The following is a 26091-nucleotide window of genomic DNA, read 5'->3' as shown; positions in this document are numbered from 1 at the left end:
AGAATCGCCAGCAGGAGAGGTCAGTGACCACTCGGAACCAGAGCTGGGCAGAACAGGTAGGTACTTAGCATTTACCACCTCTCAATTCTTAGTCCTTTAGATAAAATAAAATGGTCCTGAATAACCCCTTAAAATACCTGAAATTCTATAGCCCATTTCAACTATGACATACTAAAAATACCTATCTGTATGGCTGTGCATCACAATTACATCACTTCAAGCAATGGTTGACCCAGACAAAGCATCATACACAAATATTTGTCTATTATTCTCTAAAATAATCTGATTTGTTTTCTTGTGGCAGTCCATGAACATTTACCAGAATCTTAACAGAAGACAGCACGAACTTGTCATTCACTTGATGGATATTGCAATCATAGCTACAGATTTGGCTCTTTATTTCAAGTGAGTGGATTTAAGAAGTCATGGAAGTACGGTTTATTTCCTATATCATAGTGCATAGGGTACTTTTCATTTTTGATTTAATTTTCTTGGTACATTGCCCAGCTAGTCCAAGAGACTGGTACAAAGCATATTGTTTTAAGGCTGAACTCAGCCTATTAGTAACTTAAATTACCAAGAGTAATTGAGCATATAAGCCTTGATACATAAATGTGTTTACACCAGAAAAAATGGCTTAAAAAAATTGAAAAGTTACAAAATATTTGTGCAACATGAAGTTGCTCAAACGTTTTGCGACTTTTGACATTTTCAAGCCAGTAACTAAGGTAGAATGACCGGAACTGGGGAGAAGCCAGGGCGTGCACCCCCTCATTAAGAACAATGTAGGAAACACCAGCCTTAATGAATAATGTATAACAGAATTCTAAGGCTAGTTTCACACTAGCGTTTAAACGACGCACGCACGGCGCCGCTAAGCCATGCCCCCTGCCGGCTCCCTGCCCGCCCCTTCCTGTTATCGCCTCCTCCGAGCGCAGAGGGCTGCATGCGTTATGCGCACCCTATCTTTAGCATAGGGTGTGCAGGCCGTGCGCAACTATGAATATAGCGTGCGCTGCGCATTTTTGGAGGTGCGCCGTGCGCGCCGAACGCAGCATGTTGCATTTTGGCACGCACGGCGCCCATTCAAAAATGCGCAGCGCACGCTATATTCATAGTTGCGCACGGCCTGCGCACCCTATGCTAAAGATAGGGTGCGCATAACGCATGCAGCCCTCTGCGCTCGGAGGAGGCGATAACAGGAAGGGGCGGGCAGGGAGCCGGCAGGGGGCATGGCTTAGCGGCGCCGTGCGCGCGTCGTTTAAACGCTAGTGTGAAACTAGCCTTAGAAAACAGAACATCATTTGTAGATTTGTGATTACTTTACTTACTGATAATATTGAGTGATGTTAGTGGCAAAAAAATGTTTGTTCCGGAGATAAATGTTTTATTCCCCTTCTCAGGAAGAGAACAATGTTCCAGAAAATTGTTGATCAATGTCAGACTTATGATGACCCTCAGAAGTGGAATGAATACTTATCACTTGAAACAACAAGAAAAGAAATCATTATGTATGTACGCTATGCTTAGCTTCATAGTCTTAAATATAATAAGCAAACTTAAGTCACAGTTCACTTATAATTAGCAGCCCCTACCCTCCTTTTATGCTATCATTATATTGTATATTTCCTACTTCTGCTTTGACATATTTAAATATTTAAATAGTAACTAAACTTCCGTAAAAATGTTTTATATTTTTGCCCCCTTAATTCCCATCTGATTTGCAGGGCCCCCAGTCCTCAGCATCTCCCTGAACATGCGCACAGGATGGAGTATGGATTCAATAAAAAGTGGTTGCGGGTCCCAGTCCTCAAGCCCCACCAATTGTTCAAAAGGCAGCTTAGAAGTGTGCCAACCAAGTGACAGGAGTGCACAAAGCAGATAACAGATTCAATAGAAATTCTGACTGCAATCTGCTCTCCTTTTTCTTGGACTTTGCACTTCTTGGCTGTATTTTGTGCAATCGGTGGAGTCTCAGGACTGGGACTCTCGTTGACTTTCTATTGAATCAATGCTCCACTCTCTATGTGCTCTTGCATCTGGAGCTACGCACTTCTTGTAGGTCTTTTGAGTGGTCAGGGGTGGTTTTAAGACCCTCAAAGATTTAAACGGAGTTATAAAGCAAAAAAAGAAAAACAAATTTGCAAAAACTTAGTTACTCTTTGACCTTTTAAAGAGTCAACCAATTTTTTTTTCTCAACCATTCTTTTCCAATTCACCAAATAAAGTATGGGACAATGGAAAATAAATTTTTGTGGGTTGAAATTAAAATTCTGCAAATTCTGTTTTTATGGGGTACATTGTGCGGTAAAAATAATATCAACATAAATTTCTGGTTTACATCTTTAATGCCTATAACAAAATAGCTATTTATTATGTTTTGCTACTTTCAAAAAATACTTTAAAATTGCTTGTATTGCCATAATCTGAGACTTAACTTTATTTTTTTCATCAATGAAGCTGTCAATGAGCTTGTATTTGTGGGACAAGCTATAGTTCCTTTGGTACCATTTTGGGGTACCCCTGTTTGTAATCACAATTTCTTCCATTATCCAGTAATACTGGCAATTTTTAATTTTTTTTAACGACGTTCAGAATACAAATCAAATTATGGTATAAATAATGATGTAAGAAATTGGTTGTTACATCATTTTTCAAATTATAGATTAAAAAAATCAGTTATCTGCAGAATTGATAGTTGTGCATGAGTCGAAGCTCATTGCTAAGGATATACAGCTTGGCAGACACTGCTTTTCTGAAATGGTTGAATTGTTCAGCTGAAAGCTCCACGTGTGTGAGCACTATGGTGATGGCAGAAAAGACCAGCAATGAAATCATGTCATTTTCCACTCCTAAAAATTAGCCTCAACTTTCTTTCACAAAAGATAGTATTATTACAGCACTACAAATAACTGCCATTATGTTTCTGTTATAGGGCTATGATGATGACCGCATGTGATTTATCTGCTATTACAAAGCCGTGGGAGGTCCAGAGCAAGGTTATATAACTATCATTTTAGATTTTGGACTCTGTTTATAACTACTTGTATATGTTGAAAGAATACATCAGAAGGACTTCCAATGAGAACCTCAAAATGTATGCCAAAGTATACCACACTGCAAATTGTCTGTTTGTCTTTTTTATGCCTTTTTACTCATCTTAGTAAGAAACATTACTCATAACAGTTAGACTGGTTTCACACTAGCATATGGAGGGGCTGCGGAGGGATGCGGACTTCCTCCGTGAAGCTCCGCCCATGGCCGCACCTCCTCCAGTCAGCCCCGCCTTTGTCGGCATGCGTACCCTATCTTTAGCATTAGGTATGCAGGCCGTGCCGATGTATGCGGATGCCTCCGCATGCATCGTTTTGACAGTGCGGCGACCTGCGCCGAACGCAACATGTTGCATTTTGTTGCGGTCGCTGCACCGTCAAAACGACGTATGCGGAGGCATCCGCATACATCGGCACAGCCTGCATACCTAATGCTAAATATAGGGTATGCAGGCCACATGCCGACGGAGGTGGAGCTGACCGGAGGAGGTGCAGCTGTGGGCAGAGCTTCACGGAGGAAGTCTGCATCCCTCGCAAGCTCCTCCATACACTAGTGTGAAACTAGCCTTACTGTCACTAAGTGTTGCACAAGCTTAAAGGGGTATGGACAACTTCTCGATTGCTGCAGGTCTGACTGCTGGGACAACAACTAATTCAGAGAACCTGGGCTCTGTGTGAATAGCTTAATGGTTGATCATGGGCATTGTCAGTCCATTCATCCATTCATCCTTAATGGGCCTGCCAGAGATAGCCCAGCACTGTGCTCGACTGCTGTTCGGCACTGCCATAAGAATGAATGTAGTGGCACTGTGCATGATTGACCAATGACCACCACTCCATTCACATTGGGCTCTTCAGAGCCCTGGTTGCTGGGATAGGTGGGGATCCCAATTGTTTGACCTCCAGCGATTGGCATGTTATGTACTATCACATGGATAGAGGATTTTAAATTTGAGTATACCCCTTTAATGGATTACCCCCAAATATCAGTGGCTAATACTCTTGAACAGATGTACAACAAAGCAATTGCAATAATATTAACAGTCTCATGAAAGGCCGGAAGTACCATGTTCCACACAATCCTCTAGGTTGTCAGACTGTACCCAAAATGGCAGAAAGCCCGTGGCATAACCTGAAGCTTTTGGACACAAATGGAACAATTTTAACAGGGCCTCTTAAGTACACAGGTATTTAATAATATTGCTCTTCTCAAGTCACCTTTTGAGCTCCTCACAGCTCAAGGACCTTGGTTCGACTGCAAACTCTGCATTATTAGTATTATTATTATTATTTATTATTATAGCGCCATTTATTCCATGGCGCTTTAAATGTGAAAAGGGGTATTTATATATATAAAAATGAGTGTATGTATGTATGTATGTGTATATGTGTGTGTATCAAGCCACACCCACTCAACATATCCACACCCACTCCTCATAGCCACAATCACTCCACACGCAAAGCTCCGTATAATAAATATCTAATATATACATAAATATATAATAAATATCTAATCTAATATATATATATATATAATAAATATCTAATATATCTATTTCATAGGCACATCATCTTGACCACAACAGGTTACACTGCCTGTGTTGCCCATAGCAACCAATCACTAAGCATCTTTCATTTCACCAGAGCTATTTAAAAGATGAAAGCTGAGCTGTGATTGGTTGCTATGAGCAACAGTTTTCCTGCTCCACAACACCTCAGCAGACACTGACCAGGTGGGTGAAACCTAGCATCCCCGGGAACCTAAGCTCCCAGCCATTGTCTGCCCCCAAGAAAGGACCAGAGAGCACATGACAGAAATGAATCACCCCCTCCTCTATTACTGCCAGGTTCTTTAGTTACCAGTGTAGAAAATCGCATCATCAGCGGCCACACACAGAGCCACACTGCCAGGTTACATAACAGCACATCTCCAGGAATTTCCTGCTCAGTGCTACCCGGCTCGGGACTATGGGATGGAAGATGTGTGATGGTACATGTGTACTGGACTACGGGATAGAGGATGTGTGATGGGTATATGGGCATTGGACTATTGAATGATGTGTGATGGTATATGGGCACTGGACTATGGGATGTATGATATGTATGATGGGTATATGGACACGGGACTGTGGGATGGAGGATATGTATAATGGGTATATGGGCACTGGACTATGGGATGGAGGATGTGTGATGGATATATGGGCACTGGACTATGGGATGAAGGATGTGTGATGGGTATATGGGCATTGGTTTATAGGATGGAGGATATGTATGATGGGTATATGAAAACGGGACTATGGGATGGAGGATATGTGTGATGGTTATATGGGCACGGGACTATGGGATGGAGGATATGTATGATGAGTATATGGGCACTGGACTATGGGATGGAGGATGTGTGATGGGTATATAGGCACTGGATTATAGGATCGAGGATATGTATGATGGGTATATGGAAGCGGGACTATGGGATGGAGGATATGTGTGATGAGTATATGGGCACAGGACTATGGAAAGGAGGATATGTATGATGGGTATATGGGCACTGGACTATGGGATAGAATCATAGAATCGTAGAGTTGGAAGGGACCTCCTGGGCCATCTGGTCCAACTGCCTGCTCAAAGTAGGATTCGCTAAATCATCCCAGACAGATGTCTGTCCAGCCTCTGTCTGAAGACTTCTATTGAAGGAGAACTCACCACCTCTCGTGGCAGCCTGTTCCACTCATTGATCACTCTAACTGTCAAAAATGTTTTTCTAATATCTAATATGTGTCTCCTCCCATTCAGTTTCATCCCATTGCTTCTAGTCTTTCCTTGTGCAAATGAGAATAAAGATGATCCTTTTACAATGTGACAGCCCTTGAGATATTTGTAGACAGATATTAAGTCTCCTCTCAGTCTTCTCTTCTGCAAGCTAAACATTAACAAATCCTGCAACCTTTCCTCATAAGACAGGGTTTGCAGACCAATCACCATTCTGGTCGCTCTTTTCTGAACTTGCTCCAGTTTGTTGATGTCTTTTTTAAAATGTGGTGCCCAAAACTGGAGGATAATCATTACAATTTGTTATAACTAACCACAGTTAGTTACTACGCCTGGGCAATGCTGGGGCCTCTTCAGCTACTGTAGTACATAATAAAAACAAGTACAATAATCTTAAACAATACAAGTCACGACTGGTACAGGAGGAGTGAGGACCCTGCCCGCGAGGGCTCACAATCTACAAGGGATGGGTGAGGATACAGTAGGTGAGGGTAGGTGAGGCTGCATCTACTTTAGATATGCTAATAACTCTTACCTAAACTAACAGTGTTACTATGGGCCTAAGGGAGACCATACCCTACCATAACTTATACCCCACATAACTGATAATTTACTAAACGCTACAGGTCCTACTGCTGCCACATTATTTAAAGCCTATGGGACTGTTGGAGATAGCCAGGAGCTGTTCTCACCTATCCTCAGCTTTCACTTCTAAGTATTAATTTCCAGGTAACGAACAAGACTTGCATATTCATACAGTGGTTAGTGTAATAACTTATATTCTGTCATCTCCACGTATGGATTATAGAATGATTATTCTTTATTAAATTGTGTCTTATTTACCAGGTAGCTCTGTTAGTTGCGGCTGAATTTTGGGAACAAGGTGACTTGGAAAGAACTGTACTTCAGCAACAGCCTATTGTGAGTGAATGTATTTTATAACAAATGATCATATACTGAAGACACTGCTGTATACAACAACATTATGAAAAGGCCATCTTACTAACTTTATGAAATGGTCCTGTTACTAATGTTGGCAGATATGCAACAGATACAGACTTGTGTGCAGGAGGAGTTTATACTTTTCTGACAGTAGATGGCAATGCTGTTACTGTTATACTGTATATTTAGTTGAATGTAATGCATATACTTGTTGTACTTTGGTTTCATTTTCTCTCTGGTAAAAGGTCCCTTCAGACTTCCTGTTATGCTGTATTAAGAAGCTGATGCATGCACCTCATGTTCTGTGAAGATAAAAGTTGAATTACACCCTATAATCTACTCTCACAAGTTTCTTCTATGACCAAAACTATGCAACAACTAAGAACCTCTACTTCATATAGATAACAGGATGCTGTCATAGGACAGAGAAAATCAAAGTACTAGTAGAAGTAATTAATTCTCCCAGCTGTTCCATGACAATATTCATCTGAGAAATACCCGAGAATAAAATAGGTAGAGACCACTGCTTGAGTCATTTTCAAGACCAAGGTCTGAGGTCACCAAATCTAACCTTTAGTGCCTGAAGAAAAGTAAAAACCAAAAAGTACAAGATGAGGACCAGCCTGCTGTCCAGCAGATCAAGTAGCTTCTCTTTTTTTCCACTAATGATGTTGCGAGAGTACTCATGGAGTGAACCTTTAGGCCCCAGGAGAAAAGAATGCCTGAAGAATGATAAGAAAAAAAATAGCATAATGTGCAAAAATAACCATCTCACCATAACATGAGGTCCAATATACAGGGAACAACGCTTTGACAGTTGGGGAAAACAGAAACATTGGTGGTTCCAGCCTCTGGTAAAATGATAAAACTCCAACTTTATTCAATGATTAAAAATTACCAAAGTATTATGTGGGGGACATGGAAACACAACTCAATGCATTTCGTAGGCAGTTCGATGTTCTTCCTCAAAGTTTCACTGCTTCTATTTTTCACAAAATTGTATAAAGAGATTATTAATTTCTAGTCTTTTGCACAGTCGAAATATATCAAGCACACCTTTTGACATCTAAATTAATTAAATACTTTTCTTTTACATTTTGTTTTTTTGCGACCGACGAAAGTGCAGTTCTATTAGTGGCAAGAACACAGTGCTGGGTTCACATTTAGTTTTGCCATCCTGAGCATGTGGAAGGTTGAATAGAAAGGACTCCATAAACTAATTTCAGCATCAACAGTTTGCTGGTTATGCTACAAGTGAACTTAAATAGCACTTTAGATAAACCTGTGAGAAGAGACAGGAGATATCCTCTAGGCAGCTTTGATAAGCAAGCATTTTGTGGGTTACTGAACTCTTCCGAAACATGTCGCTGAGGGCAGATCCATGGACATTTGATGTGGCAGATTTAAGTCCCTTAATTTATTAAAATTTATATTTTATTGCAATTATGCTATTATTTTCAGAACACACCTTTTCCTCTGACCCCCTCAAATTTATGACTTTTCTAAGTCCCTTTAAATAACCTGGATAAAGTCTTAAATATAAAGCACATCAATCTCAAGAGCAAAAATGTTCTCATTCTCTTTGCATCCCACTCTCCTTTGCAGCTCTTCTCTTCAGGGCTTTTGTGTCTGGAGTCCTGATTGCTGCTATGACCCTATTGCTAATGACACCTCTCCCATGTGTGTCCCTATTGACACTGATTTTTAAAGGACAAGTGCACAACAAAGTACTTTCCTTCAGTCAATGCACATTAACCAGTCTTCTTTAAGGACCCTTACAGCAATCTTCCAGTATTTGCGTAACAAGTCCTTTAAGGTATCAGTACTGTGCTGAAGCTATATTGATTTTGACCAGGACTGTTTTCTCACCTTGTTTTGCCATGGTTAGCCTGCCCTATTGTTCTGCCTGTCACCGAGTTTGCCTGAGCACATCCAGCCCTGACTTCTGTCCTTCTAACAACATTGTAATGCTTGATACTACTTTAGTTCCCAGTTTTCCATCAATTGTTCCTATTGTAGAGTTGGTCATCTGTTCCTAATGGAGTACCATACTCCTAGGGTATCAATCTTGGGATTCTCACTGTAAGGTCCCTGTATATGGGTTAAAGGGTTGATATTGTTGACTTCCCTAGCTTCATCTCTGAGTTTTGCTTTACACCAAATACATTACAAGCCAGCTGGTCCACTCCATTACTGTTAACCCTAGGAAAAACTAGAAAGCGAATCAAAGAGTTTTAAGTTTTTCATTGTCTCGAATATGTCAGTTGGTTTTGGAGCTAGAGAGAGTGTTGGATAGAATCCTGTAGAATGTCTTTGATATAGTCTGTGAACTGGAACCAGAATACCAGGATTGATCATGGATAGTAACAACTCTTGTATTTGAGGAATTAATGTTTCATATTAGAAACCCAATGGCATGATGAGATACAATGTTTGACTTTAAATCTTCTTTCATAATGTACACCTAATTATTGGAAAAGACAGCTCAACCTGGGAAAAATGATATCCTGTCCATATGATAGCATCTTGAGAGATAATAGGTCTCTACTCTCTACTCTTGTTTTGGAAAATTTCTATCTTGCACCCGTTCAAGCTTTCCACCCTCTGGTCTCTGTTCTGACTTTATCTTACAAGGGCTGTTTTTTATGTCGTGATACCCAACCATGATTTTAACTGGAGGGCTCTGCAGTCAGAATTAGAAAGTGCAGCTGCTCTTGATTGATAGTCAGACTACATTTACAACATGTCTTTCTCAGCTAGATACTCTAGATTAAAATTTCTCCATGTGGAGAGTGCCAAGTTGAGATAGGGAGACTTACCGTATTATGCCATGCATTGTTCCTCTGGGAATTTAAAGGTGCAAATAGTCTCTTCAGAGAGGAAGATGACAGGAGCTCTAGTGCCACCTATTGGAAATAGTCATTCCAAAAGTCAATATCGACTCTTTAAATGCATTTCTAGTCGCCTTCCATCAGCTCAGAGTGTATTTAAAGATAGAGCTTAAGAAAATGCAGGATAACAAGTTATATAATGGCCAGAAATAGTGTTATTCTCCATTTACACACAAAGGACAGTTACTTGAAAAGTTACTTAAAGACAGTAATATACTGTACGTGTCTAGATTTTTATTTTTTATTGAGGCCTGGCAACAACAATTGCTTGTGGCTACAGCATTAGTTCTATCATCCATTCATTCTGTAGGATTGTATCTGATACAGAGTCTTTGTGGTAAGCTCTTCTTATTACAAAGGGCTTAGGAGGCTGTATATAGCTAAAAGCCAGAAAATGTGGACTCCAAGTAAGGGGCACTTTATTCTTTCCCTTTATTCCTCTCCTTTGAGACACCCCCAACCAAATTGCTTGCACCAACCTATGGAGGTATAAATATACTGTACAGTATATGTGGCTACACAAGTTTAAACTTTCAATAGAGCTAAGTATCTGTGTTAGAAACTAGGAATATTTACAGCCATAAATTTGTAGCACAAATCTGTCAAACATCATTGATATGCCAGGCATGAATAGGTTGTTGAAAAGTTCAACACAATTGTATATAACTAGCATTCATTAGCGCTACTTAATATCCCTTAGCTGGCATGGGATAGGCTTCAAGTTATATTAGAAGTGTTATGTTGCTTCCATTCTCATAGAGAATTAGTCTACATCTATGAGCAACATTTCACTGACAACTCATTACTTCTAATAATACCTCGATAAATTATAATTATTTCCTAACATAAAATCTGTTCTTCCAATTATAGCCAATGATGGACAGAAATAAGTCTGCAGAACTGCCGAAGCTCCAGTGCGGTTTCATTGACTTTGTCTGCACGTTTGTATATAAAGTGAGTAATTAAAATAGAACAGACATATTTCTGAATGAAGGTCATGCGTGTTTTTGCCTGCTACTAAAAAAATAAATAATCTGTTTGTGTATATCTACAAGTTAATGTTTGCAGTTATGCAGTTTTGACTTTTTTCTGCTCACATAGCCATTTAAGGCTAGTTTTTGAAAGACAAGTTATCTCTTTTAATGGCACTTTTCCATTTCTCATGTGAATAAATCTTTGCAGGGAAAAATAAATTAAAAAAAACCCAAAAAATTTTGCCATTGCTTTTTGCTTTTACAGCATTCACTGTCTGGAAATTATGACATATGAACTTTACTCTATGGGGCAGTGTGATTACAGCAACACCAGATGTCATAACTCTATTGTTGGGATACCCGGGGCCAGGGGTTCCTTCATTGTCCCTAATGCTTAGGGGTACTGTTATGAGTTCATTTTCCCCTTCACCATTGAGGTCTGATGAACTCCCTCTTCTGGTGAAGGAAGGTAGTGAGGCTGATTACCAAGCACCTGAAATGGGAGAGGATGACTGGGCGACGGGGATCTCTGACTGGATATAAGGCAGCCGACGCCCTTCTGCCTCGCTGGTGATTTCTCTGTGGAATTCTAGGAGACCAGTCTGATTCCTGCTCCTCAAAAGCTAAGTTTTCTGCTTTGCCTTTTTGCATTTGTGGTTTGGTTTTAGTTTGCCTTTCTTTTCTGGATTCTGCCATTCCCTGCTGGGGTGAGCTGAATTCCTTTTTGTCAGTTTGCTCTGTCTTCAGAAAATACCTGAGTACTGACATAGTCTTTTTGAAGCCTAGCGTCTTCAGGGCCTTTTTCCCTGTCAGTCTGTTGGCTCTTATTTTGATAGGGTTTTTCGCGGATTGCAGACAGCAGCCTTTCTATCCTGTCCTATCTAGTTAGCTTGGGCCCCATCATTTGCTCAGTCTATCTTTCTATCTGTGTTAGTGTTTTTTCTTCTTGCTTCACTGTCATTATATGTTGGGGGCTGCCTATTGCTTTGGGGTCTGCTCTGGGGCAGTTTAGATTTCCGTTTCTGTCTTTAGGCTAGGCAGTTCTCCGGCTGTGATCGAGGGGTCTAGGGCATCTTAGGAACCCCCCACGGCTACTGTTAGTTGTTGTTGATAGGTTCAGGGGTCTGCAATCTGATAGCTGCCAACTTCTCTGGTTTTCTGGACTTAGCTAGCATTTCTGTTTTTGCCTCCTATGGTGACTCATTCATAACAGAATCACCAGCCTTACGCAGATCCTAGGGTACTCAATAGCAGGAAAGAATTTAAAAAAAAAAAAAGTGTGCATATTTTTTCCTCTATATCTCTGAGGCCGTAGGGGGAATTTTTTTTCTCTCAATGGAGATAAAGCAATTGTCTGATCGTGTGGAGCAGCTCACTGTGGAAGTGCGGGGAATTTCCACCTACCTTGCTCATTCACATGCTGCTGAACCAAAGATCCCTACTCCTGATGTGTTTTTTGGGGATCGGTCTAAATTTTTGAATTTCAAAAATAATTGTAAATTATTTTTTGCCTTGAAGCCTAACTCGTCAGGGAGCTCCGCGCAGCAGGTTAAAATTGTCATCTCTTTGCTGCGTGGCGATCCCCAGGATTTGAAACCTGATGATCCTAGTCTGACTAATGTGAATGCATTTTTTCAAGCCTTGGGGTTGTTGTATGATGAACCTAATGCTATTGATCAGGCTGAAAAGACCCTGTTGGCATTGAGCCAGGGTCGAGATTCTGCAGAATTGTACTGTCAAAAATTCCGAAAGTGGGCGGTCCTTACTGCCTGTAATGATAATGCCTTGGCAGCTCTCTTTCGGAAGGGTTTGTCAGAAGCCGTAAAAGATACTATGGTGGGATTTCCTGTTCACTCTTGTCTGGACGATTCTATGTCATTAGCCATTCAGGTTGATCGGCGTTTACGTGAACGCAGGACTGCACGAGAGGTGTGGCCACCTGTTGAACAAGTGTCTGAACCTATGCAATGTGATAGAGTTTTGTCCAGGGAGCAACGTCAGGAGTTCAGAAAGCGTAATAAGCTGTGTTTTTTTGTGGAGGTGCCTCGCATATTATTTCTGTCTGTCCTAAACGAGAGAAACGTTTTGCACACACGTTTTCTGTGGGTGGTGTTCAACCTAAGTTTCTTCTGGCAATTACTCTGATCTGCTCCCTGTCCACATTTTCCGCCAAGGCTTTTGTGGATTCGGGAGCAGCCCTGAACCTAATGGACTTGGATTTTGCTAAACGTTGTGGATTTCCTATAACACCTCTGCGGACGCCTATCCCTTTGAGGGGGATTGATGCTACTCCTTTGGCAAAAAATAAACCTCAGTTTTGGACCCAGGTGGTAATGCGGGTCGCCCCAAACCATCAAGAAAATTGCAGATTTTTGGTGTTGCATAATTTGCATGATACCATTGTTCTGGGGTTTCCCTGGTCGCAAATTCATAATCCAGTTTTGGACTGGTAATCTGTGTCTGTGGTGAGTTGGGGTTGTCGGTGTGCCCTTAGTGAGGCTCCGGTTTTTTCCACCTCTCCTCAGTCGCATGATGTTCCTGACTATTTGGCGGACTTTTATGATGTATTTAGTGAGAATGAGTCTGCGTCTTTGCCTCCTCATAGGAGTTATGACTGTGCATTTGAACTGAGCCCGGGGTGTAAATTTCCCAAGGGTCGGCTCTTCAATTTATCTGTACCCGAGCACGAGGCTATGCGATCCTATATTAAGGAGGCGTTGGAGAAGGGTCATATTAGACCATCCTCTTCACCATTAGGTGCTGGGTTTTTTTTCGTGGCCAAAAAGGATGGTTCATTAAGGCCTTGTATTGATTATCGTGCCCTCAACAAAATTACTATTAAATATCAGTATCTGTTACCCCTGATTTCGGATCTATTCTCCAGAGTTAAAGGTGCTTGCTGGTTTACCAATTTTGACCTCAGGGGGGCGTATAATCTTATCCACATTAAGCATGGGGATGAATGGAAGACGGTGTTTAATACTCCAGAGGGACATTTTGAGTACCTGGTGATGCCTTTTGGGCTCACTAATGCCCCTTCTGTCTTAAAGTGCTTCATGAACGACATTTTCCGAGACTTTGTGGATAAATTTTTGATTATCTATCTGGATGATATTTTGATCTTCTCCAAGGATTGGGATTCTCATGTGGAACATGTTCGGACTGTGTTCCGGATCTTGAGGGAGAATTCCCTGTATGTCAAAGGATCGAAATGCCTTTTTGGGGTACAGAGGATTTCATTTTTGGGATTTATTTTGTCTCCGTCAACTATTGAAATGGATCCGGCCAAGGTACAGGCCATTTATGATTTGTTTCAGCCCACTTCTTTGAAGGCCCTTCAGAAGTTTTTGGGTTTTGCTAATTTTTATCGGAAATTTATAGCAAAATTTTCTAGTATTGCCAAGCCATTGACAGATCTAACTAAGAAGGGTGCTGATGTGTTGAATTGGTCTCCGGAGGCTGATTCTTCCTTTCAGGAGCTGAAGCGAAGATTCACTTCTGCCCCGGTTTTGCGGCAACCTGATTTCTCACTCCCGTTCCAGGTAGAGGTGGACGCTTCTGAGATTGGTGCAGGAACTGTTTTGTCCCAAAAGGATCCTGTAGCATCTAAAATGAATCCCTGTGCTTTCTCTTCCCGAAAGTTCTCTCCATCTGAACGTAACTATGATGTGGGGAATCGGGAACTGTTGGCCATGAAATGGGCATTTGAGGAGTGGAGACATTGGTTGGAGGGAGCTAAACATCAAGTTGTGGTCCTCACTGACCACAAGAATTTGATTTACCTGGAGTCGGCCAAACGCTTGAACCCTTGACAGGCTAGATGGGCCTTGTTTTTTACACGTTTTGATTTTGTGGTCTCTTTTCTTCCTGGCACTAAGAATGTCAAGGCTGACGCTCTTTCTAGGAGTTTCTTTGCTGATTCTCCTGTGGTGACCAAGCCTGCTACCATCTTAGGCGAAGGGGTAGTTCTTTCTGCCATCTCACCCGATTTGAGACATGCTCTGGAAGAGTTCCAGGAGGACAAACCTGAGCGTTGTCCCAGTGGAAAGTTGTATGTTCCTGACCAGTGGAAGAAGAGAGTGATGTCTGAAGTTCATTGCTCTGCATTGGCTGGTCATCCAGGTATTTTTGGTACTAGAGATCTGGTGAGTCGGTCTTTTTGGTGGCCCGCCTTGTCTCGTGATGTCAGGAATTTTGTGCAGTCCTGTGGGACTTGCTCCCGGTCTAAACCTTGTTCTCGCTCTAGTGGGTTGTTGATGCCTTTGCCGGTCCCCAGGAGGCCATGGACCCATATTTCAATGGATTTCATCTCTGATATGCCTGTCTCTCAGAGAATGACTGTTATTTGGGTGATTTGTGATAGGTTCTCTATGATGGTTCATCTTGTATCACTCCCTAAGTTGCCATCTTCTTCTGAGTTGGTGCCCCTGTTTTTGCAACAGGTGGTTCGCTTGCACGGGATTCCTGAGAACACTGTATCTGACAGAGGAGTTCAGTTTGTGTCTAGATTTTGGAGGACATTCTGTTCCAAGCTGGGAATTCAGTTGTCCTTCTCCTCTGCGTTTCACCCTCAGACCAATGGGCAGACATAGAGAACAAACCACCTCTTGGAGTCGTATTTGAGATGTTTTATTTCCGCTGATCAGGATGATTGGGTTTCATTTTTGCCCTTGGCCGAATTTGCTTTAAATAATAGAGCTAGTTCTGCCACTTTGATGTCACCTTTTTTTGTAACTTTGGGTTTCATCCTCGATTTTCTTCAGGGCAGGTGGAGCCTTCTGCCTGCCCAGGTGTTGACACTGTGGTGGAGAGAATGCACCAGATCTGGGACCAAGTGGTGGATAAGTTATCTCTCTCCCAGGAAAAGGCCCAGCGGTTTTCCAACCGACATAGGACCGTTGGTCCCCAGTTTAAGGTGGGTGATATGGTTTGGTTATCATCAAACAATATCGCTATGAAGGTAGCTTCTCCTAAGTTTAAGCCTAGATTTATTGGGCCTTACAAGATTTTGGAGATCATTAATCCGGTCTCTTTTCGGTTGACTCTTCCTGTCACATTTAAAATCCATAATGTGTTTCAAAGTCCTTGTTGAAGAGGTTTGTTGAACCAGTAGTTCCTGGGGTGGCACCTCCAGACCCTGTATTGGTTGAAGGTAACATGGAATATGAGGTAGAGAAGATACTGGATTCCCGTCTAGCTAGACGGAGACTCCAGTATTTGGTTAAGTGGAAGGGTTATGGTTAGGAGGATAATTCCTGGGTCTCTGCCTCTGATATTCATGCCAAAAGATTGGTGCGTGCCGTTCATCGGGCTCACCCTGATCGCCCTGGTGGCGTGGATGAGGGTTCGGTGACCCCTCTCAAGGGGGAGGTACTGTTATGAGTTCATGTTCCCCTTCACCATTGAGGTCTGATGAACTCCCTCTTCTGGTGAAGGAAGGTAGTGAGGCTGATTACCAAGCACCTGAAATGGGAGAGGATGACTGGGCGACGGGGATCTCTGACTGGATATAAGGCAGCCGACGCCCTTCTGCCTCGCTGGTGATTTCTCTGTGGAATTCTAGGAGACCAGTCTGATTCCTGCTCCTCAAAAGCTAAGTTTTCTGCTTTGCCTTTTTGCATTTGTAGTTTGGTTTTAGTTTGCCTTTCTTTTCTGGATTCTGCCATTCCCTGCTGGGGTGAGCTGAATTCCTTTTTGTCGGTTTGCTCTGTCTTCAGAAAATACCTGAGTACTGACATAGTCTTTTTGAAGCCTAGCATCTTCAGGGCCTTTTTCCCTGTCAGTCTGTTGGCTCTTATTTTGATAGGGTTTTTCGCGGATTGCAGACAGCAGCCTTTCTATCCTGTCCTATCTAGTTAGCTTGGGCCCCATCATTTGCTCAGTCTATCTTTCTATCTGTGTTAGTGTTTTTTCTTCATGCTTCACCGTCATTATATGTTGGGGGCTGCCTATTGCTTTGCGGTCTGCTCTGGGGCAGTTTAGATTTCCGTTTCTGTCTTTAGGCTAGGCAGTTCTCCGGCTGTGATTGAGGGGTCTAGGGCATCGTAGGAACCCCCACGGCTACTGCTAGTTGTTGATAGGTTCAGGGGTCTGCAATCCGATAGCTGCCAACTTCTCTGGTTTTCTGGACTTAGCTAGCATTTCTGTTTTTGCCTCCTACGGTGACTCAGTCATAACAGGGTACCCTATTTATCCGTGTTCCCCGGATTACTTCTGATGGTGAAGACACTAGGGTCATGCACATTGTTGAACTCCTGAATCAGCCCCATATCTGTGTATGCATATACACAAAGGAGACTACCAAGGGGGGACATACAGGGACAAATAAAATACCAAACATACAAATATGCACTCACAGACAACAGAAAGGAACACCGGGGAGAAAAGGTAGGTAAACCAAATAGGAGAGGATGAGGATTTGCACACAGTGGAATCACCAAGCAACAGTTACAGATCAACACTCTATAAACACCTCTACCAACAACCAACGCCTTCACTTAACACCAGTATAAGACTAATACTGGCAATGCAGATTGCCAGAGGTAAGTTTATATAGGAGAAGGGATTGGCCAATACTTAACAGCTGAGAACATCTAAGCAGGAAAGCTTCAGAGACTCTAAGCTGAATAGTTTAACCCCTGTACTGCTAACAGATACCTGTACCATTTCATATGAAGGAGAAGTGCTTCTTATCAGTGCAAGAGTACGTGAAATCAGACTCTGCAGTTTTCTGGCCCCTCTATGTCTTGGTAAACCCATGTCAGCAGACTTATAGAGTGCTTAAAGAGGTTGTCAGGTCCAAACCAATAGGTCTACGGTCACTCTGTGTGACTACAGACTTATGAATCTCTCCTGAGCATGCACTGTGAGGATTTGCCCATTTCTGAGTTGAGACAGTAGGGTATGTATGAGTTATACATACTCTGGCCAGAGGGCGTGGCCTCGCTCCATACAAGTGTATGGAGAGTGAGGCTTCGCCCACTTGCTGGGAAGTATGTATAACTCACACATACCCTCCGGTCCCGGGACAGAAACCGGGGAATCCACGCAGTGCCCTCATCACCTACTTCAGTCCTGATCATGTGGCCACTTATTTCTGAAAAAAAATCAAACATATCTGTCATGACATTTTTGCCTGATCCCCTCAGGTAGTGTCTCTTTCCCTACCTCATGCAGCTGTCACACTACATAGCAATAACTGCTGACAGATTCCTTATAAATGTCTCAATTTAAGAAGCATCATGGCTGTATTCCTTCATCTTAAGAAAGGTAGGGCTGTAGTCCCAGGGCAGTGTAGATGAGGTTGGCAAGTGGGGAGATGATGTAAAGAAGCAGATGTAGCAGAGCCGGGTGTAAGGCACAAGAATAAGTGGAGGACACAAGGACATGTAGTTCCAAAGCATTACTCACAGTCTGTTGCGCATACAGGTGCCCACTTCGGTGCCGTGTCCTCCAGGTCAGGGGCTCAGCCAACTCCCAGGCAAGGTAAAGTACACCTTTCCAGCACTCCTCCAACACGTGCCTTCTCTGAACGTCTCCTCACTAACGCCTAATCTGAAGTACTTGTAGTTGCGTATTAAACTCAAGTTCCTCCTTCTTGATGTTACTTAGAACTCTACTTGTACGGCAGGCAGCTGTAGCCTGCTTCGGGGACTCCTTGCTATCAAGTCCCGGCTCACTCACGTTGCTGTTGTGCCCACAAGTCTTAGGTGGGAATAAAGTGGTGACAACTTCTATTCCTCCGGTGTCTGCTGCAGGAACATCAGTTTCCATACAACCTCGAGGACCGGACCCCGGCCATGCACTTCGAACTTGAGGAAGGGCTCTGCTCTGACCCTAGTCCTTAGTTCTCTTCTTCTCCTTACGTTTCGTACTAAACTACCTTCCTTCTGAAGAATCAGGCTTCCTATGGCTCTTTCCTGTGCCAGCAGCTACAGGTCACAGGAGTCTGCTGCAGCACTTCCTTCACTCCATCCCTCTCAGGGGATCTTCTCTCACAGACTGACCTTTTCCTAATATTCTCCTGCTCTCTTGTGCAGTCTAAGCTCCACCCACCTCCCAGCACTCTTCGTGTTCCAAGCAGGGAGCCACAAAGGTTGCTCTGCTACACTACTGGTGTGCGTGTGGGATGTGAGTGTTGGAGTGTGGTCAGGTGTCTCCACCTTACCTGGATAGTGGGGTATCACACCTCAGGAGGAGGTGCAGTACCTCTGTGGTGACTGAACCCTCAGGGGCACCACAAATGCACAATTCTACCTGCATTGGAAGTGGTTGTAGGCCGCTTATCTCTTGGGCCCCTGTGCGGTTGTGCAGGATACACCAATGGCGTACCCGCCCTTAGGTAGTGTGTACCCTTCACTGCAGTACCAGCTACACTAATGTACATATATAAGTATAGCTGTGTCAGGTACTGTAGCTCAGGTGAATAGGTTTTGTGCGGGTCTGAGCCGTTGTGTTAGGAACAGCAGTAACACATCGGTGCCGAGGACTGCAGTGAGGTTGCCAATGACCTTTCATCCTACTGATCATTGTGAGTTCTGGGGTCCCTCACTATAGACCAATCTTTTTTCAATTCCCAGAAATCCCTTTTAGCGTATATTTGCAACTTAATGTAAAAAATACAAAAGTTCAAATTCAATATTCAAATCATCTCTGATAAATGCTAACAATCATTTCATCATGTGTAGGAGTTTTCTCGCTTCCATGAGGAAATTCAACCAATGTTGGATGGTTTGCTAAATAACAGGAAAGAATGGAAAGCGCTGGCAGATGAGTACGAGGCCAAAATGAAGGCAATCGAGGAGGAAAAGAAGAAAAGAGAAGAAGCAATTGCTGAAAAGAGAGGTCGGTAATAGATAAAAGTCTATTCCACGTTGCTGTCTGACACCACAATGGATACGTCTATCAATGCTGAATGTTAGATCAGTTCCATTGATTATCGCAATGGTAGATTTTATTTTATTCTTTATAGTAATGACATTGTCACTGTTAAACTTTACTCTAAAAATCCACTGGATATTTGTCAATTTATAGTATTTTTTTTCTATTTGTTCATACAAAGATGTTGATTAACCAACCTCGTATCAGTATTACCATTTACATGCTAAATGTTTTGGTTCCCGGTTACACAAAATATATTTAATGATATTAGCCTTAATCCATAATCTTCTAAATCCTCTTTTGCCAAAGTCACTTTAGTTATTTAATCAATTTATTTTCAGTTGGCTGTCCCTGATTGACTGGGCTGACACAGCATATTCTTCTGTAATGTGGTGCATGACCTATATATTACTGCCTGGGCTGTAATTATTAGAGACCTGGTAATACACTAAAAAATGACAATTGGCTAGCATATATTTCTGTATCCTATATCTAATGTCTGTACTTTTTTACTTTATAGCTGCTGCTGACGGAACTGGAGGGAATAGTAATGCCAAATCAGCAACTTGTTCAATCGTTTAATTTACTGTATATTAAAGTTATTTGGAGCCACACTTGGAGTACAAGAAGAATATAGCTTTTGTAAAGTGTGACCCAAGATACTTCTTTAATTCTTTTTTCCGATTCGATTTTTAATAATATCGTATGCTACACGATAGACTACTAGTTGTCATAGGTTGAACAACACATGTTCCAGTTTAAATTCTGTATCCAATTGCTAATTGTGACCCCAGATAATTCTGATTTCTTTAATACTAAAGTTTAGTTTGAGTGATCATCACAGGGAAGCTTTCACTTGTTTGTAAGAGCTTCACTTGCTTTCTAAGAACAGATTACAAGTCTATAGATTTACAAAGAATAGGAAGTCATTTTTGCAACATCTTGTCGAAAAGAGTTTTTTTCCCCAAAATGCTAGTTTCCGCTATCTCTTGAAAAGAGTAGGGTCTGTAACTGGGACCCCACTCTATCCAGTCATCTGTGTCTGCTACTCCAGTTCTGACAAAGCTCAGTCTCATTCACTTGAATAGGGATTAGCTGCAGAATCAACTGCACAACTAGGTTCCTCTTCTTTTGCCATATTCCCCTATGATTGGAGCAAGATGTTAAAGGGAATCTATCACAGGTTTTTTTAATGCAATCTGAGAGCAGCATGATGTAGGGTCAGAGATCCAGATTCCAGTGATGTATCACTTAGTTTACTGAGTTCAGCAGTTGTGATAAACCCACAGAGTTTCTCTTCATCATTGACAGCACACCTGATGTAGGGATCCACCCAGCAAGTACAGGAAACCTACTGAAATAAAAGGGCAGTACCTTTGCCCCCATGTCAGTTGGTTTCCTGTCCTTGAGGGGAACCTGATGCTGAAGCAAGGCAGTTGAAAGCACACTTTACTAGGCCTGTCTTGGCATCTGGAACAGTGACTGCGTGCCTGCAACTCTGGCCTTCAGGTTCTGGAAGGTGACAGATGCTTGATATGTTTCCAGCCACTGTGCCCACTGTTCTGTAAAAGGCGCGCTGGGTGGAGGCAAGCCGAGTGACGTGCATGAAGATCGCAGAGGTGTGTTCCACTGATGTCACAAGCGCAGCGCACACTGGGAATAGGTGTGTAAAGTAATATCAGGGGGAGCATGCCCGAGATGACGGCAAGATCTGCTGGCATCACGGGTCAGTGGGCACTGGAAAAATAGGCACCCTGACTATTTTCACAGAGGGCAGGTGACGGGAAGTCAGGGTCTTGAGGAGGTGGTCCAGTAAGAAGATGCCATGGTGGTTCCTCATGTAAAATGAGGTATGACCACAGGCGCAGCACTTGTGCTCTGGCTCTCCTTCCTGGTTATCATGGAGGATCATCATCATCAGTAGTGGGTGCAGCAGGTCGTGACTGGAGTGGTAGACGACCCAGCCAGAGGAGCAGAGTGACGTGGGACTCCTTGGTGCCCAAAGAGGATAATTTGTGCATCCCAGAACAGTCTCCAAATCCGGTACCCTTGAAGTGACAATGGGTGTGATGAGTAATCTATGTGAATGTCACCTTTTAAGTAGGTCCCCCCTTTTTTGTTTTGTCAATAGGGAAGGCATAAAGAAACCAGCATCAAAAGAAACAACAGAGAATGTACGCTGTATAAAGTCCTTCCAACAGGTGACTAGCAGAAAAGACTTTGTTCAGACTGTATCAGAAAATGATTAGTGAGGACACCCCTGATTTTGCCTCAAACCTTAAGTCTGTCATCGGAGTGGAGGTGAAAGACTCCCTTAAATCTCTATTACAGAAATTGAAGAAAAGGTCTAGGGAAGCTTCTTCCGAGTCTGATATCAGAAGGTCTTCGACATCTTCTTCTTCAGACTGTGACATAGAGGGAATACAGATAGAAGATACAGATAAATTAGTTAAGGTGCTAGGGCAACTATGGGCCTTAAAGAGGAAAAGATTGCTAAATCCCTAGAGGATGTAATGATTGGGGGTTTGGAGCAAAAGAACAAAGTACCTTTCCTATTAGTAGCAAGATACATGCGCTTATTACCAAAGAATGGAAGAAGCCAGAAAAAAACTCGACTCTACACTCATCCTCAAAACCGAGATATCCTTTTCAGGAGAAGGATACAGAGTCTTGGGACAAAGTCCCCAGAATAGATGTTGCAGTCTCAAAATCCTCAAAAAGATGAGCCCTTCTTTTTAAGGATGCTGGTATTCTAATAGACCCTCTGGACAAGAAGGCAGAACAGTGCATGTGGGAAGCTGCAGCGAGGGGTTGGGGGGGTGAAACCAGTAATGATTTGGGTGAATCAGTTGGAAGAACAACTGAAGGATAAAACCCTGAAGGATAGAATTCTGGCTAACCTGCCATTAATGCAAGGAGCTGCATCATTTTTAGTGGATGCATCAGCAAATTCTGGCTGGCTGTCGGCAAGATCTGCAAGCCTCTCAAATGGCGGGCCTTATGGCTTAAAGGCTGCCCAAGAGACTTCCAGTCAAAGAATAAATTATGCTCTATCCCTTGTGATGAGCAATTTTTATTTGGCAAAAAATTGTATGACATATTAGAAAATGCTGGAGATAAAAAGAAGGGCTTTCCCAGCTTTTTTCGCATCAGATCACAAGAGGGGGTTCTTTCGGAGGAGAAAATATAATAGAGGACATCCTCAGGAGAAAGAAGGAAATGGAAGGATAGAAACAGAAAAAGTCCAGGATTTATGTACGGTGGTCCCTCTTCAGGGAGCAAAAACCTTCCCAATGACGCCAATCCACAGGTGGGGAAGGAGACTTTTTCTCATCATTCTGGCCCAGGAAAACATCTCTTCCAGCAACTGTGTTTTGGAAATAATAAGGACAGGCTTGAAGATAGAATTTTGTCACATTCCTCGATGGACGTTCATACTAAACCCCCCCACATGGTCATCAGAGGAACATTTAGCCTTAGAGACGGAAGTCCTAGGTCTAGTAGAAAAACAGGTTCGTGCGAAGTACTAATAGAATAGAAAGGTAGGGGATTTTACTTCCCCTTTTTATAAAAAACACAGATGTGACGTTCAGAACCATCATCAATTTGCAGAAACTAAAAAGATTCATAAAATACCACACCTTCAAGATGGAGTAAATAAACACTGCTTCTATTTCAGAATTGTTACATGGTGGTTGTCGACTTAAAGGATGCTTATTATCAGATCCCAATACATCCAGACTATAAAACATTTCTGAGTCTATTTATACAAGGAGAAATAAGGCATTATCAATTCATAGCCCTACCATTCAGCTTATCTACTAATCTGTGGTGGGTCGTGAGGTTACACAGAACAGTTGACACGGATGTAGAAGGCTGCTGGTCCTGTACTGATAATCTCCTGCTGATAAAACACTGATTTTATTGAAACAGCACTGCACAGCTTAGTAAGAGATACATCACTGGAATCAGGCTCTCAGCCACTACATCATGTTGCACTCAGATTACATAGGAACAACCTTAAATCAAACTTCTTGATTTTCACAGGAGTTATTTATTCTGTTTGTGTCTCTTTGCGGCTACTCAGAGGTAGTGATGTGAATTTCGGCCTGACAATTAATGTCTATTGTGAGAGATTGGAGTCGTAAAAAAAATTTGCAGAAAAATAAGGGTGTGCATGTGTATACAGTGCAGTGATGGCTACAGCAGGGAAAGGACAATTGTGCTCCCTTGTGTGCCATAGTCAATTTATTTACTAGCGGGAAGTCTAAAATATGGTTAGATCTATTTTGTTACTTGAAAATTGGGGCAATGTTTTAGGTGTTAAGCCCCTGAGCGTCAAGAACCTTTTACATGACAGGTCAAGAGCAAGGCCCACCGAGGATACATGAAATTTGAAAGTGGCAACTGAAAGAGATGCATCATCGATCCTTACTAAAAGCAACAAACTATACATATAGAAATGTTCAATTTTATAAGTAAGGTCCATTTGACCCTGGCCTCTATAAGTACAATTAGTGATTAGGTGGGAGAATGAAAATAAGTGTAATAGACAATCTTACAGAAATTACAATGTAAGCCTGTACAGCACAGCATACCTAAGACAGCAGCTTTTCATAGTAGTCGTATATGTATGTCACTACTACACTCCTAGAGTGTGATCTATCGCATTTTTAAAAACCTATGCAATTCGCTATTGATAATTTGTTATGCAATGTAAATAAAGTTGTTGTTTTTTCATAATAATTATTATACATTATTTGCTTGGCTATAAAAGATTTTATTTTCTGAATATAGAAAGAACCTGTTGGAAAAAACGGGCACAAGGCTTCCTTTCTAACATGGTACTGAGCATTAAACAGTCTGCTCACAATTATTTTCAGAATTCAAAGGGAATATTGCCACATTCAGGATTAGCTGCGGTCAAACACACAGCGGCCAGATGTTACAGCAGAGAGGACGGTATTTCTAGTAATCCCATGTCCACTCTGCGTCTATGTGCACCTGCGGATCACCCGCGGACACTGACATGCAGCGTGTCATTCAGATCCGCAGCATGTCAATCTCTCCACAATAGAATGTAATGTAAATCCGTACGGTTCAGTGAACACATGCGGATAACCTGCATGAATAGAACACAGCGAACATAGGTAGCATCCAAAACGCTGCTACTTCCTGATCGTGGGCAAGTAGCCAAACAGATGTTTTGAAGTAGGGAGAAGAAGTTAATTTCCCCACGTTGACTATCGGATCAGGGTCTTCCGGGTTTGCATGAAATTAGAAAACGCTGCATCTGCAGCACCGTTGGTGTCATAGCTTAGCCCTATTCAAGTGAATTTAGGTAAACCTCAATCTCAGGCACATTGTATAGACTAGACTTGCACTGTTTGTGAAAATGGATAGACCCCTTTTATTATTTTCATACAACCCATTTATAGTGTTTACATAGTTACTCTGGATTTTATGTGTGTCTTTAACTGTGACATGTTCAACTTTGGACTTCAAAACAGAGATTTTATTTACTGTCTGCATCAGATCCTTTTGTTCCAGAATCTTCTTTTATAGCAATTTTATACAGGTGCATCTCACAAAATTAGAATATCATCAAAAAGTTAATTTATTTCAGTTCTTCAATACAAAAAGTGAAACTCATATATTACATAGGGTCATTACAGAGTGATCTATTTCAAGTGTTTATTTCTGTTAATGTTGATGATTATGGCTTACAGCCAATGAAAACCCAAAAGTCATTATCTCAGTAAATTAGAATACTTTGTAACACCAGCTTGAAAAAATGGTTTTAAAATCTGAATTGTTGACCTACTGCAAGGTATGTTCAATAAATGCACTTAATACATGGTCAGGGCTCCTTTGGCATCAATTACTGCATCAATGAGGTGTGGCATGGAGGTGATCAGCCTGTGTCACTGCTGAGGTGTTATGGAAGCCCAGGTTGCTTTGATAGCAGCATTCAGCTCTTCTGCATTGCTGGGTCTGGTGTCTCTCATCTTCCTCTTGACAATACCCCATAGATTCTCTATGGGGTTGAGGTTAGGCAAGTTTTCTGGCCAATAAAGCACAGTGATACTGCTGTTCTTAAACCAGGTATTGGCACTTTTGGCAGTGTGGACAGGTGCCAAGTGCTGCTGGAGAATGAAATTTCCATCTCCAAAAAGCTTGTCGGCAGAGTGAAGCATGAAGTGCTCTAAAATTTCCTGTTAGACGGCTGTGCTGACTTTGGTCTTGATAAAACACAGTGTACCTATACCATAAGATGACATGGCTCCCCAAACCATCACTGATTGTGGATACTTCACACTAGACCTTGGAAATTAAGGCCCCTGAGTCTGGAGGAAGAGTGTAGAGACAGATAATCCAAGTTGCTTAAGGTCTAGTGTGACGTTTCCACAATCAGCGATGGTTTTTGGAGCCATGTCATCTGCTGGTACAGGTCCAAAGTAATGATGAAGTTTAACGGTGGTTTATTCAACGTGTTTCAATGTCAATAGGACCCCTTCAGGAAATAACACAAACAAACAATGCTGTCGAGTTCACCTCAGGTCAGGCGGGGAGTCTGCGAAGCCT

The 26091-nt window shown here is 42.1% G+C and overlaps 1 protein-coding gene across 1 annotated transcript in view; it reads left to right on the top strand.

The window, feature by feature from the left end:
• Window positions 1-20120, top strand: part of LOC141047218 (rod cGMP-specific 3',5'-cyclic phosphodiesterase subunit beta-like) — a 111734-nt gene extending 91614 nt beyond the window's left edge. The window contains exons 16-22 of the mRNA XM_073542172.1: window positions 305-405; window positions 1404-1511; window positions 2936-2999; window positions 6666-6740; window positions 10523-10606; window positions 19314-19470; window positions 20027-20120. Coding sequence (XP_073398273.1) covers window positions 305-405; window positions 1404-1511; window positions 2936-2999; window positions 6666-6740; window positions 10523-10606; window positions 19314-19470; window positions 20027-20088 — 651 coding nt within the window. The 3' untranslated portion in view covers window positions 20089-20120. The remainder of the gene's footprint in view (window positions 1-304; window positions 406-1403; window positions 1512-2935; window positions 3000-6665; window positions 6741-10522; window positions 10607-19313; window positions 19471-20026) is intronic.
• Window positions 20121-26091: the final 5971 nt, after the last annotated feature.

This window comes from Dendrobates tinctorius, unplaced genomic scaffold (genome assembly GCF_039654945.1).
Source record: "Dendrobates tinctorius isolate UK_male_01 unplaced genomic scaffold, ASM3965494v1 ptg000011l, whole genome shotgun sequence".
In the NCBI taxonomy this organism is placed as follows: Eukaryota; Metazoa; Chordata; class Amphibia; order Anura; family Dendrobatidae; genus Dendrobates; species Dendrobates tinctorius.
The sequence above is the reverse complement of the archived record's forward strand: the minus strand, read 5'-3'. Positions and strand labels throughout refer to the sequence as shown.